The sequence below is a fragment of the Pseudopipra pipra genome, chromosome 6, assembly GCF_036250125.1.
Source record: "Pseudopipra pipra isolate bDixPip1 chromosome 6, bDixPip1.hap1, whole genome shotgun sequence".
NCBI lineage: Eukaryota > Metazoa > Chordata > Aves > Passeriformes > Pipridae > Pseudopipra > Pseudopipra pipra.
The window spans coordinates 41,857,330-41,870,699 of record NC_087554.1 but is presented as its reverse complement, the minus strand read 5'-3'; the positions used below and the strand labels follow the sequence as shown (position 1 = coordinate 41,870,699).

The window sequence follows — 13,370 nt, the reverse complement described above, 5'->3', positions numbered from 1 at the left end:
TAACAGCATTTATACAGGAGTGTTGAAAGCTACAGAAGTGTCAATATCTAAAGTGTGGTGCAAGGACCACATAAATGGATTTACTTTACCTGTCGCAGCTAGTTTACCTGATACCTAAACACTGGATAGCTTAAGTCAAGCTTGGCCTTCGGCTTAAGCATTGACTGGGACTCCATCTTTGTGCATGTATCCACATGAGCAAAGGATGGCTATGAGCAGAAGGAGGCCTCTTTAGGGAAGGCTGGGAAGCAGCCACTGGAAAGTGGGAGAAGGCACACTGTGGTACCAGCCGCTGCTTTCTGGATCTCGTCCCAGCAGCTGCTGCCAGCGAGCTCTCAAATCCCTTTGCCAGCACATAGTTGTGCTTCCAGCGCCTGCCAGGAATGGGCTCTGACGCCACCCTGTGGCCTTCTCGCACAAGCACAAACCATTCACCACCACCATCATTCCAGGCATCGCGCTTCACCTTTCTCCCTAATCCTCAGATGCACTTAGGAAAATGCAGAACTACATTGTTTCAGGTGGCTCAACTGAAAATATCAAATGCTCTAAAAGTGTGTTTAATCATCCACAGCAACCCTTTGCGAGGGCACTAGTGGGTCAGTAACTTCAACTTTCCAGCGCTTCCCCAGTTCCCTTTCAAGTCCCTTTTCATCACCCCATTTTCATTTTCTATCACGAGATTTTGATGACTGACACTGGTACAGGGTCAACTAAGATCCAGCATCCCCTGCCCTCACAGAGGCCTATAATGAGGAGAAATAAAATCAAAACAGTTTCCAGCTTTCTAGAATTACAAATTGCGTATTTCTCTAGCATCACAAAGCTGGAGGTTTCAAACAGTAGTCAAGAGGTAAACAACAAAGATGTCCCCAATGCCTTACCAAAGCAGCTGCCACGATGTGAAAGAAAACTTTTACAAGCTGAGGCAATGGACAGCTCAGCAGAAACTACAGTCTTGATAATCAGGTCCTCCACGTTGGCCATCAGTGCTGCAAGGAGGGGAGGAGAGGAGAAAAAAAAAGGAAAAAGTAGATTGTGAAGTAAAACATAATATCTAGAAAGGCATGAGAATACGCATATGGATAGATACCTTTGTGAATCAAAGCACATAAGAGCCTATGGATGACAAAGCAATGATGTTTAAGAAATCCATTCAAGCATAAGTATATAGATACATGCAAAAGTATGCTAGTGCAAAAATACTCACAAATGAGAATGATAAATGTGAGTATATGTACAGTGCAGGTAAGCAGAAACATACGGCAAATACATCAGCACAAGTCAGCTGGAGTATGACCACTGCCCACTCAGAGGATTAGGAAAGATTAAACCAGAGTGGGTTAGTGAGATAAATGCTTAAATTACAGAAAATAAACCATAGTCTCCAAGATATAAAAATTTTTCTTGTGGACTTTCATGAAATAACTGTTCTGTGATGTTGCACCTTCCTCTAAAGCAGCTGTTCATAAATCTTTTCAAAATTATATGACTGGTGACAGCTTCCAGTCCTGCTGACCTATAGATAACCTGCAATAAGAAAGCATTTGCAGCTCCTGCATGAGCCTATGAACAGAGCTCCGGAACAGGAGTCTAAGCAGACAGAGGGAGGAAAAGGCAAGAAAAGATGGATATTAGATGCAGACCTGGATTCTACACTGGGCTTGGGATGAGTCATGCGATAGAAAGAACACTACACTTAGGTTCTGTTTTCAAGGACAAGCAATAGAGAAGTGAGAGGAGAAAGGAATGAACAAATACTGGAGTCCTGCTCTCAAAAGTTAGTAGGGATGAAAGGACAGCCTTCCCCACCCCTCAAAGGGAGCACAAGCAAATCCACACAGACAGAGGTAATCCCTACTTCAAAGAGAATCTACTACAAACCACTTGACTAGAGAGTTTGCTTTAGGCCTAGAATTGCTATTTCTCATGCTCAGATGATGACATGCAGGGACCTGAACAATTACAGAAGGAGCATACAAGCAAATTTAGATGTGAATTTCTGTACTAGAAGACAACTAAGTGAAGCCAGCACAGTTTAGAAACATCCCAGTGCACATAAACATTCTAAAGCACAAAAACCTTGCCAGCCCAGACAAGGCCAGCATTTTCCAGCCAGCATTCTACCTCCCTATGACCAGAATCAGATGCATCAGAGAAAGGTGCAAGAAGCCTTTTAATGTATAGTTAAAGAAACCTGTTCGCATTGCTCAGCAGTTTACTTAATAATTAGGAGGGCACATTTTATACTTCAGGTTGGGGTGAGGTGTGGAAATGTATCAATATAAATAACTATGCGCTCACGGCTTGCTGCATACATATCATGCAAGTGATTGGACAGCCATGCACACACATGATGGAGGAAAAAGCCTACTTCCATCTGAAAGCCAGATTCAAACCCCTTTATCCAACATCTAAGTGTTCCCTGGCAACATTTGCAATATGGGTCATAGCTGCTATCAGTAGTTTAACTGATGCCTTAGTATCACAGGCAATTTATCCCTTAAAGGATATACCCGGATTCTGCTCTGCAGATGCATTTACTCCCAGCAGACCTGGCAAAGGTGTGAAAGAGGGAGCTGTTTTATATGAAACACAGACTGAAATGAAAACACTCAGCAAAAACCTGAGCCATGGAAAGATGACACCACATCCAAGAGTCATTCAAACTGGCACAGTTCTCCAGAGGTTGGTCACTCATCAGACTGAACAGGCCATGGGAGCAGTAGAGGGAGGGAAGCTTTTAGAAGGAATGGAATGACCTTAAGAAACGGGAAATGTAGGTAAAACATTAAGAAACACACTCTGAGGAAGTCTCAGAATACTACTTGCAAAAAGGAAGGGGTTATGCCTCATCTCTGGGGATAGGGAATAAATGCACAGCTCTAATGCTAGAATAAAGAACAATGCTTCCCTCCACCCTTCTCTGGTGCTAATTGGGACTCACTGGGGCTCGTCCTTGACTTTTTAGGATTCACACTAGTGAGATGATTAAGATCCAACAAAGGAATAAAAGAACAAGATCTGTACTGACCTGCAGTGTCTCTCCCCTCTTGTTTTAAGTACCTCAGCATTGCACTCATGCTCCACTTGTTTCCATAATCCTCTACTTCAGGATCATCACAACTAAAAATAAAAGAAAGAAGCAGATTAACACCACTGGCCTACCTCTATGGATCAGCATTAAACCAACCCCAACCTCTAGAGATCAAGTTCCATTTTCCAGCCAAGTACCTGACATAATCTCCACTCTTCTTGTTGACACTGTAGTTGGTCAGATGCATGAACTGGTTTCTAATGTTCTTGGATGCCTGGTCATACCTCACTGTTGCAAACCTGTAAAGAGGGATAAAGATTAAGAGTCTTTCTTAAAAAAGTGGCATGCTTGCTAGGTACAGCAAGCATGTCACTACAGACCACAGAACACTAAACAGACCACTCAACAGCAACAGTTAGGGACAGAATGCATGCAATGAGACTTCATTAAATGAAACCTCTCCACATAAAAAATATAGTTCATCCTCAAGGGACACATCCAGGTGCATTTAGTTTGTTTTCCAATGTCTTAGAGAAAGAAGTTTTTTCTCCTAGGAGCTTTCACAGTTTAACAGTCTACACATCATGCTAGACATTTTTTTAGATTTCCTTAATTTGCAGTCCCTGGACTTTCTGGTCAAATAGGCCACTTCGCTTTAGACAGTAAGTGCCACAATAGGACCTACCATGAATACTTAAGATCCACTGGTCCTGGGAAACACACACATTCAGAGCACTCACACTACATATGCATACCACAGCCAGTATTTCCTGAAGCCTCATACAGGCATAGGTCAGTTTTTGTGAACTCTATATGGACATCTTAGGAAAGAGTGGAAACAGATTTCTACCACCAACAACTACACAGCCTACAACTGCCAATCCATTTTCTCAAGAGGCATCCACAAAACCAAGTACAACCTAAATGTCAGACCAACTGGTCCAATAAGGCAACATCTGCTCCAAGATGCTGTCATTCTTAGGGACTATGCAGCCCTTCATATCTCAAATATGTCACCTAGATGAGTACAGGGAAGATCACAATGAGGAGCAAGACATTGCTACAAGCTTATCTGGGCTCCATATGAACCCTGCTACAGCCAACAATTACACAGTGAAATCAGCCTGTTTACTGTAGAAACAGTGGCAACCTCCTGACTGAAAGGTATTACCTTATAATGTAACCAAGCACCCCACCACCACTCCCTTAGCCATGCCCTACCATCACAGATGTTTGTGTTGAAATGAATCAAACAACTGATTCAACTGAAAAATAGCCCAGGATTTTGTTTTGTAAGGTTTTGGGGATTTTTTTTTGGTTTTTATGGGTTTAGGTGCAAGGCAGAGGGAATAGAATGTAAAAGGGAGAAGGATGCCAAGGGACAAAGCCAGATCATGCTCCCTGATCTGGCTACAAAGTTAAAACTTTATAAGCATTTTTTTCCTATTTTTCCAGTGGCCACTGGAGCTATCCAAACTCCAAACTCTTTCCTCAGCTATCCACTTTCATTTTACCTGTACAAGAGCATCTGTGCTGCACAGCAAGCCATCTAAAGCCAGTCTTTTTTACTGAAATATGTATTAAACCAGATCAGGTCACTGCATGGGTACAGAAACGCTTGTGGTGACACAACACAGTGGACACCACAAGCCTCTAAAAGAGCACAGGAATAGAGCACAAAATTGCACTGAAACAATTTAGTAATCTTATCAACAGGACATCTCTTTAAGAAGAGGTTGAATGAATGTTGAAACAACATAAGCTTCTGGGAGAGGAGAAGGAGCTTCTTGCAACCAACTGCTAGTTGCTCGTGCTACCCCTCCATTGCCATTTGCAGCCAGAGGAGAACCGATCATATACCTGTGTCAGAAAAGGAAAGGGTCAAAATGAGAATGAGAACAGCGGTCTGGAAGAGTTTTCTCTCATGAAGAGTCCTCAGGAAGGACTGTTTCTCTTGATAGCCATGCCAATTTAAAATGTTTAAAATTACATCTTGTGCAAAAGTTGCTTTCTAAATCTGTAGTAGCATGATCAGCCTTTGCCAGTCTACAGATGTACTGCAGCTGAAAGCTCATCACCTGCTGAGGTGCACACTCCAGACACTCTACTTCATCTGCTTCACAAATCAGGTAGCCACAGGCAAGTCAGATCACTTCACAGATCTGACTGAACAACCACTTGAGCATATTACAGAAAGATACCAATTAACTTTCAATCAGATGCAGGTACATCCTCTTTCAAACATAACAAAGGACAGTGTTAGGATACAGAGTCAGAACAGAAAGTGGGCAGTGCCTCCATTTAGGGTCAGGTCACCAAACAACTTTAAAAAAAAAAAAAAAAAATCAAACATTAAGCAGATGATAATACTGTTTGTGGTGACATTTGCAAAATCTTACATCTAGACAAGGACATGTTATCAAGTTAAATGTAATGGAATAGAATGTGAATATAATGTAATAGAATAGATGCAGTTGGAAAGGACCTGCAATGATCATTCAGCTCAACAGCAATCATTTGCTTATGCTGCATGTAATACTGATCCAATACATATTTTAGGCCTCAGACTTTGGAGAAAAATAAATAAAACAAAAAATTGAGAGCAGAATCCAGGGCATCTGGTTGGAATAATGACCAGTATAAGACACTGATAATCACCAGAGATCTAACAGCAAACATGTTCCAGTTAAAAAAAAAAAAAAAAAACCAACCCCAACCAACCACTAACAACCAAAAAACAAAACAAATTAATGAGAGGAAAAACACCTTCACTCTGACAATCCTCCTGTCCCACAACAGCTTAAGGTGCCAATGTCTCAAAAGAGAAAAAGGGGAGTAAGAAAGGGTAAAGTCAAACACATGCTATCCAAAGAAGCCCCGGCAAGAGGAAAAGTATGTACCACAGAGGGCAGGGTTAGCTGCAATAAAAGGGGAGTAGATATGGGTGAAGCCTCAGTGCAGGAAAAAGGAGTGTTCAAGAAGAATGGAAGAGGAAGAGAGGGAGGGAAATTTGGATCACCTGGTTATGCAATGAAGTTAATGTCCAGAAAAGAATGCACCTCCAATTTGCTTTATTAATAGTCGTCTCTCTTCATCCTTCCCCTATTATTTTCCATAGTTCAAAAGAATCTGAACTATAAAAAGACATCTAACAAGTTACACCCAAAAAAAAAAAAATAATCCTTCCTTTAGAAAGAACTGTCAAAAAACCAAAGACTTTATTTCGTGATGAAAATGAAGCCACTACTTCCCTTACTTAGTAGCCATTTTGAGAAATAACTTTCCACAAGAACTATACCAGCAAATCAACAAAGATGCTCATCAGATTAAACTTATCCTTAAATACAAATGCGGAAGCGAGGGGGAGGAACCCTCCATGATGTAACTAAGTGGCAAAGTTAAGAGTGAAAAATATTTTGCACCGTATTTTTCTCAACTTTAACTACATTTGAAATCAGAGCATCTGGCAACAGAAATGAGTTTGGAAGTTTGGATCCCCTTTCCACATATTTCCACAGCTTAAAGTATTTGAATTTCTTCTCAGTTTAACTGAAAGTTTCCAGGATTTAGCACTTCTGTTTTGAAAACAGTGACAACAGTCCTACCATATATTTTGTTCTTTATTATGATTTCATTATCTCCATCTTAACAATAATTTATTGAAAGCGTACGGAAAGCATTTGTTGATTATATACTTTCAGCCAGATCCTGGAAGATACTGAGCACAAATAGGAAGCCATTACAGGAAGTCATGGCCCCCTCAGTACTTCAAAGCAGAGGACATGTAGGTTTACCATGCTTTTTGGCTTATGTTTTTAATTGTTCATACTCAGAAATATAAGAATATGAACCCTGGCAGACACAGACAATACTCTAGAGAACAGTATTTCTGTACCTTGCAAATGCTTGCATTAGCTTCCTTCTACAGAGCCCATCCTTAATTATTAGGTGATCTGAGCTCCATGCTCACAGAATTTACATTTCCATGGGGACTGACTATTCAGAAGGTATTTCATTGTGCTCCACAGTTCTCAGTACAAAAACTTTCTCTTTTATTAGGATGCTACCATCTTAAGGGACATCGTGGGCCACCTCAGCAATGCATCAAAAAAACCCAAAACAAAACATTTAATGATTCAAATCTACTATCAAAAAACCCCCAAGCTTTATACAACAGAATTCAATGCCAGCTTTAATACATTCACCCAGAGCTAGTCTGACTAGCCTCATGCTAAGTGCAAGTCTGCAAATAGAAAATACAAGTTATTTCTAGAGCTTCTATCAATAGTCTCTGAATGTCAGAATGGTAACAGATCACAAGTACAACGCTGGCAATAGTCCACACTCCTTATACTTGTGTTTTGCACTTGCTTTGGATGGAAGGCTGTTACTACTTCTGAAATACCAGTTACAATTACTGTCAGTACTCTATGGCTCTACAGCTTTTCATATTATACTTTACTGTACCTTTCTTCCACTGTAGTAACTAGGCTACTCATCCACCACACTTGCTCTCTCCAGGAAAGAAAAGGAATTTGCATGCTATAGAATGTCTTGCATCAACAGAAATTTACACGCTATTTTTGGAGAAACCAAAGTCATACAAAAAGGCCTTATAGTAAGAGCGAAAGGTAGGAAAACTCCAGTGCTTGTAAAATCTTCAAGGTGTTAACCTGAGATTAGAATAAACTCTTGAGAAATCTCACAATCTTTTAGAAGATGATTCTATTTCAGGGCTTTGTTCTTTTCCAATTTCGTTCTGGGCCTCTACTCTTTTCCAATTTTATTCTGGGCCACTACTAAGAATAGAATATGTGTCACTTAAAAGATAAGGGCCAAGATCCTAAAAGCAATTCAGAAACTATATGCTAACTAGGCACAGAAAATCAAGGGCGAGCTTGATGTTTTCCCAGTAACAAAATTTACCACAAGCATATGCTGCAATTTCTGCACGAGCTATTTTCATAAACACTAAAGGCTTCATGCCCAGGTGTCTCATATTGCTTTAATCCAGCCAAAGTGATGAAGGCACAAGTAAGTGAGTCCAGATCATCGTCTGCCAGGATAGGACTGTTTTGAGCCAAAGCATTACTCGTGGATGCTGCTATGTGGGAGCCTGCAATTAGACAGGAATCCAAGAGTACTCTTAAACCAGAGGCTGGATTGTCCACACGTGGAGGCACATCTTCAGCCAAAAGAGTCTATTCTATCAAGTGAAACTCTTTTAAACACTATCTTCTGCTTACTAATACCATCTCTTCTTGCTCTGCTTCAAGCAACTGTCATTTTCCCCCCACTGTGATCTGTTCCTGTCCAAGTTATGGACTACTCCATAGGCCTTGCAATGCACAGACCCAAACAGACTTAACAGGCACGATTGATAATGTGTGTGGGCTGAATGGTTCAACAACTGGATTCATATTGCTTTTAATTCTTACAAAGAATTTTCCTGTAGGACTTGTCAAGTGAAAAAAAAAATTAGGAAAAGCGGAAGTTTTTCACTATTAGACAGGAAGGTCTTCTGCCACTTCACTGCATTCTTCTGACCCCACTTCATCTAAACCAGAAAATCTTACTGTTAACAACATGAAATGTTATGTAGGTAGCCAAGAAAGGAATGAATGTCTGTTCTATATCAACCATCAGAAGGGTATCAACTCTGTTTTGGCCTGAATTCAGATTTGCTTTCTCCATAATGCAAGTTCTAACCACCAGTTTTCAAAGTTGAATCACTGAACTTTCTTTAACCTGCCAATGTACTTAAAGAATGTGCAGAAGAAACAGGTAGAGGATGCAAGAGGAATGGCCCCTATCACAATATCAACCTGGTTCATCTCTATATGTATTACTCAGAGATAATACAGCTTACAGCAGCAAGAACACAGGAAGCACCTTCCCATGTCCTGTTGTTATGTACTGCTTGTATTCACTGTCTAAACTGAATGACATGATATTCATTTTCATTAACTTGTTTACCTGGCCTTACTGTTCAAAGATCCTCTCCTTGTAATGAATCTTATCCTTTTAAAATATGAGGAAATGGATAAGTTAAGAAATATAAAGGACACATATTAACATGACATACAAGAGATTAGATTCCGAAAGCCTCTAAGCAGAAATAGTGTAGGAGAGCTTCTACCCCAAAACTACAGCTGGAAATAGGAAAGGTTAAACTGAGGTTGACTGTGCACTGTTCAGTTTCCACACAAACTGCTGTCAGTTTGTAATACAGTAATACAGTCTCCCAGGCAGAAGTAGCAGCAATCATATTGTGTGAATAGTCCTGGCAGTCTCTCTCCCTTTCACTGCATCTTCGCTCCCCAGCAGGACAGAAGAGATGCCCTTCATTTCTGAATTCAAAACTTAGAATAGAGAAGTGACACTCGTACTTTCCATTGTTCTGATACACCTCCCTGTGTCTCAGCTGGTCACAGCCAAGTCACACTGGCATATGTCAGCTTGGATGAAGACAACAACCAATTCTCTATATCAGCAACTACACACTGCTACAGAGCTCACCTTCAACAATAGCACATTTGCCTTCCCTCTGGTTGTACTTTCTCTTGGAGACAGAGTAATCAGAAGGGTGGCAGTAATAGCAGCAGGCAGCCAGGGTAGCACAAAAAGTAAATCAAGGGAGAAATCCTAATTAATTCCTTCAGACTCCAGAACTACTCTCAATCTCCAGACTAACATATACTATCTAGAGATATCCCCACTCCCTGCCTCCCTGTCATGCTTCAGTGTGACCTTTGGTATTCAGATACTGACAGGTTACTGCTCTCCTTCCCCTTCTTGTAAGAGTTCATTATAAGCCTAATAAACAAGCTTAAGCTCTACCTTCAATAAACCATCTACTCCACAAGTGACATGCAAGCTTTTTCCCTGCTCACCTAGCAAACTACAAAACATTTCAAAGCTCACATCGGAAAATCCCCAAATCCACCCCACAAAACTTTGGCCCTAATCCACACACACACTGCCTTAACCCAAAGAACCTACCCTTTTACTGTCACAGTTTCAGGCAGGACATTACCTGAGGGATTGTACACCACTCTTTGCCTTATCTCCAGCATTAGTTCAGGAAATTATTTGACCACAAGACTAAGTTTTGCATGTAATTTTGAAAACATGTAAACTGGATCATTAAATATTTACTGAAGATGTTACGTGGTTTTACATGAAGCTTGGTAGCTATGTAATGCTTAGTTGAGGCATCTAGTCAGGGCCTGGGAAAGGAGGAGGAGAAGATAAAAGACCTCAGAGTGGGAAGAAGGAAAGAATAGTTAATCCCTTTTCTCTCAAACAAGTGCTACAAAAATTATAAACTTTTCCATGACTGCACACAGAGTTCCTGCATAAATGCCCTGGAAAGAGTCAGTGTAGTGTTTCTACAAGCATGCTCCACAAATTTTATGCTTGGAGTCACTTTCCCATTCCCTCGTGTCCCACACACACATTAGACTTTAGCTTCTCTGTTAGTCTATTAGCTGCCACTTTGTTTAGGGAACCCAATTCCCTTACAGTACAGGATGGAAAAAGGAAGTCCAAAGACCATCACAATCCCCTTATCTCCAAATCTCCTACATTAGTATCTTTCACAGCATCCATCTGATACATCAGCTAGCAACTGAGTATGAACAGAAACTAAAGCTTGTAAGAGAATTACTAAACATAAAAAGAAGTTTTGGTGACACCAAAGAGTGGCAGAGTTTCTCTAACCAAAGCTGAATAAAATTATTCAAACAGTTCTATGTTAAAGAGCAAGATCCAGGAGCAGTTTTACCAGATGTCTACAGGAACAGGAAAAGAAAAGACTTTTTTTTTCCCCGTTTATCTTTTCACAACAAATTTGCATGTTTCCAACTTATGCATTGCCATAGCAGGATTTTGAACCTATACAGCGTAAGGAAACACCATGAGAGTGACAAAGCATGGTACAGGTTTCCCAGAGAGGTTGTGGTGTCTCCCTCCTTGGAGATATTAAAAAGCCATCTGCACATTGGTTCTGAGCAACCAGACCTAGGTGGCCCTGATTGAGCAAGGGGTTGGATCAGATCCCTTCCAACCTCAGCCACTCTGTGATTCGGTGTTAAACATTCTCTAGTTCAGACTGCCACCAAGAGTTGACCAGCCTTTATGATTTTTAGTACCCTGTCTGTTAAGCACGACAGTGGGGTCATGTAGTTATACATATATATACATACACATATACACATATATAATATACACCCAGTTATGCCTGGGTAAACCAGTCCACTACTCAAAGACTCAGAGAATGGTGGGAGAGAAGGAATAATGTGAGGAATGAAAGATGAGGCAGGGTCTATGGAAGAGATAAAAAATTAATTTGCTAGTTAGTGTTTAGCGACCTTTCCTTCAGAATTTCCTAAAACATGACATCAAGAAGATAGGTTGCTGGAGCTGACAAGGCACACATCTTTTTACTGGATATGCTAGGTCAGTACTATAATTATATCTCTACAAGATACACAAATATGGCTCAAGGAGCCATTTTTCCACTTTTTTTTTAAACAACTCTTTCAACCAGAAAAGCAGTTTTGATCACGCTCAACGAGAGTACCTTGTTCAAAATGAAACTCTTGTACAAGAATCACATCCTATGCCACAGACAAGTGCCTAGTTATCTACCATGGGAATCAGATTTAACAAGGTCATGACTTAAATATAATTTAAAAAAAAATTAAAATACTTATATTGCCCATATATATAAAAATATATATAGTAAGCTTAGTTGCAACTCTCAAACAGTAGCAGACTGAGGCACAACTACCCCATTTTAGAGAAGAAAATTCAAGGTAAAAAACATGTATCAGGTAACAGGTGTCTGTGTAAGCAGTAAATTTCTATTAATAGACATATACAGATAGACAGATAGATCTTAATTAAAAACTACGGAAGCAACATCCTGGCTTGATGCACTATCCACTGGCCCAAAGTCCAGCAAGTACATCTAGCAAGTAACACTGCTCCACAGCTTCTGTGCAAGGCAATGTCTACTGAAGTGGTTGTAGCCAATCCCAGGTGTCCCTGCAGAAATGAGTTACACTCCCTAAGAAGCAGAGGCCTGTTGGGCAAGGGTTACTGCAAGGGGGATGGGGCTACTGCAGCCAGCTTGGCCAGCTCTGGCCTAAGTGCAGCCTGTGAGGCAATGTGAATTCCTTGGCTCAACGTGAACACCTGAATTCTTTGGAAACCACAAGAATTCAGCACAAAAAAGGCAAATAGCCCAGAGAGGCCAGTGTTAATTAGGAAGCCAGGCTACCGAAGGAGGGAGTGCCACAAGGCTGAGTGGTGTGAGCTCAGGTGGCAGCATGGCAGCTGGTTGCAGCTGCTATCTAACCCCAGAGTGAACTCTCGTGTTCCTCTGGAAAATCTCCCCAGTCTGCTGCTCCTTGGGCCCTTTGCAAGAACATTTGGTTTTCAGCTCAGTTTTGCTTTTTTTTTTCCTTTAATCTATTTTTCAGATTCAGTGTAAATCTGAATGAGAAGTTCCTGCTGGGCTAGGACCCTTACAGCTATTCAAGCTCAGAAACAGGGCTGCCTAAACAAGGTAGTTTAGCAAAAAAAGCAGACTATAGAGAAGGACCCTTCAAACAAGGAGCCATTTCACTATGAGTTCCCCACACTAAGTGTCAAGCCCTCATTATGCCTGCAGGTACCAAGCGAGACAGGTCCACCAAGCTCTTTTCTGTCCCATAAGGAAGTACACAGAAGGAAGGGAAGTTAGACAGGAGAGAGAGCTGACAAAACAGGGAAGGCTCACAAACAGCACAAGCTATTCCTGGCCCTATGTTCTCTTCAGCTGTACTTCAGGCACAAGTCAGGCTTGTTATTCTCTACTTGCATGAACACCCCTCCAAAAACCAGCATAATCCACCAATTCAGCAGCTGGCTCTAAGAGCTGCCTTGGGACTCCCCGTAACTGGGCTTGGTGAGTCACCTTCAAAAGCATGTCAAAGTTTATAATTAAGTCTGCAGTTTATTAACAATGTACCTCTTATTCAAAATAGGATACAAAAGGCATGCAATATATTTATTGAAATCACCTGTTTTGGAAGTCTCAAATAAATAAAACTACCTAGATGCACGTATGACCAGAGGACTGAATTACACCTTCAGGCAAATCTGGACCAAGCTTGCCACGATCATTTCATTTTCCAAACCTACACTTTCGATGCAAAAGTCCCAGGTGCAATTCTCCAGGCTGTGAATCACAGATGACCAATCTAGATTATATTTGTCCTTTCCAGTGGAAAGTTACTAAATATCTGCCAATTGAACAGCAGCACATTCTGTCTACTTTTTTTTT

At 40.8% G+C, this 13,370-nt stretch overlaps 1 protein-coding gene across 2 annotated transcripts in view; it reads right to left on the bottom strand.

The window, feature by feature from the left end:
* LOC135416077 (G patch domain-containing protein 2-like) overlaps positions 1 to 13,370 on the bottom strand; it is a 303,891-nt gene that overhangs the window by 275,290 nt on the left and 15,231 nt on the right. For both annotated transcript variants that reach the window (XM_064658776.1, XM_064658777.1), the window contains exons 10-12: positions 3,235 to 3,336; positions 3,035 to 3,126; positions 885 to 992 (exon numbers count right to left, since the gene is read on the bottom strand). In XM_064658776.1, coding sequence (XP_064514846.1) covers positions 885 to 992; positions 3,035 to 3,126; positions 3,235 to 3,336 — 302 coding nt within the window. The remainder of the gene's footprint in view (positions 1 to 884; positions 993 to 3,034; positions 3,127 to 3,234; positions 3,337 to 13,370) is intronic.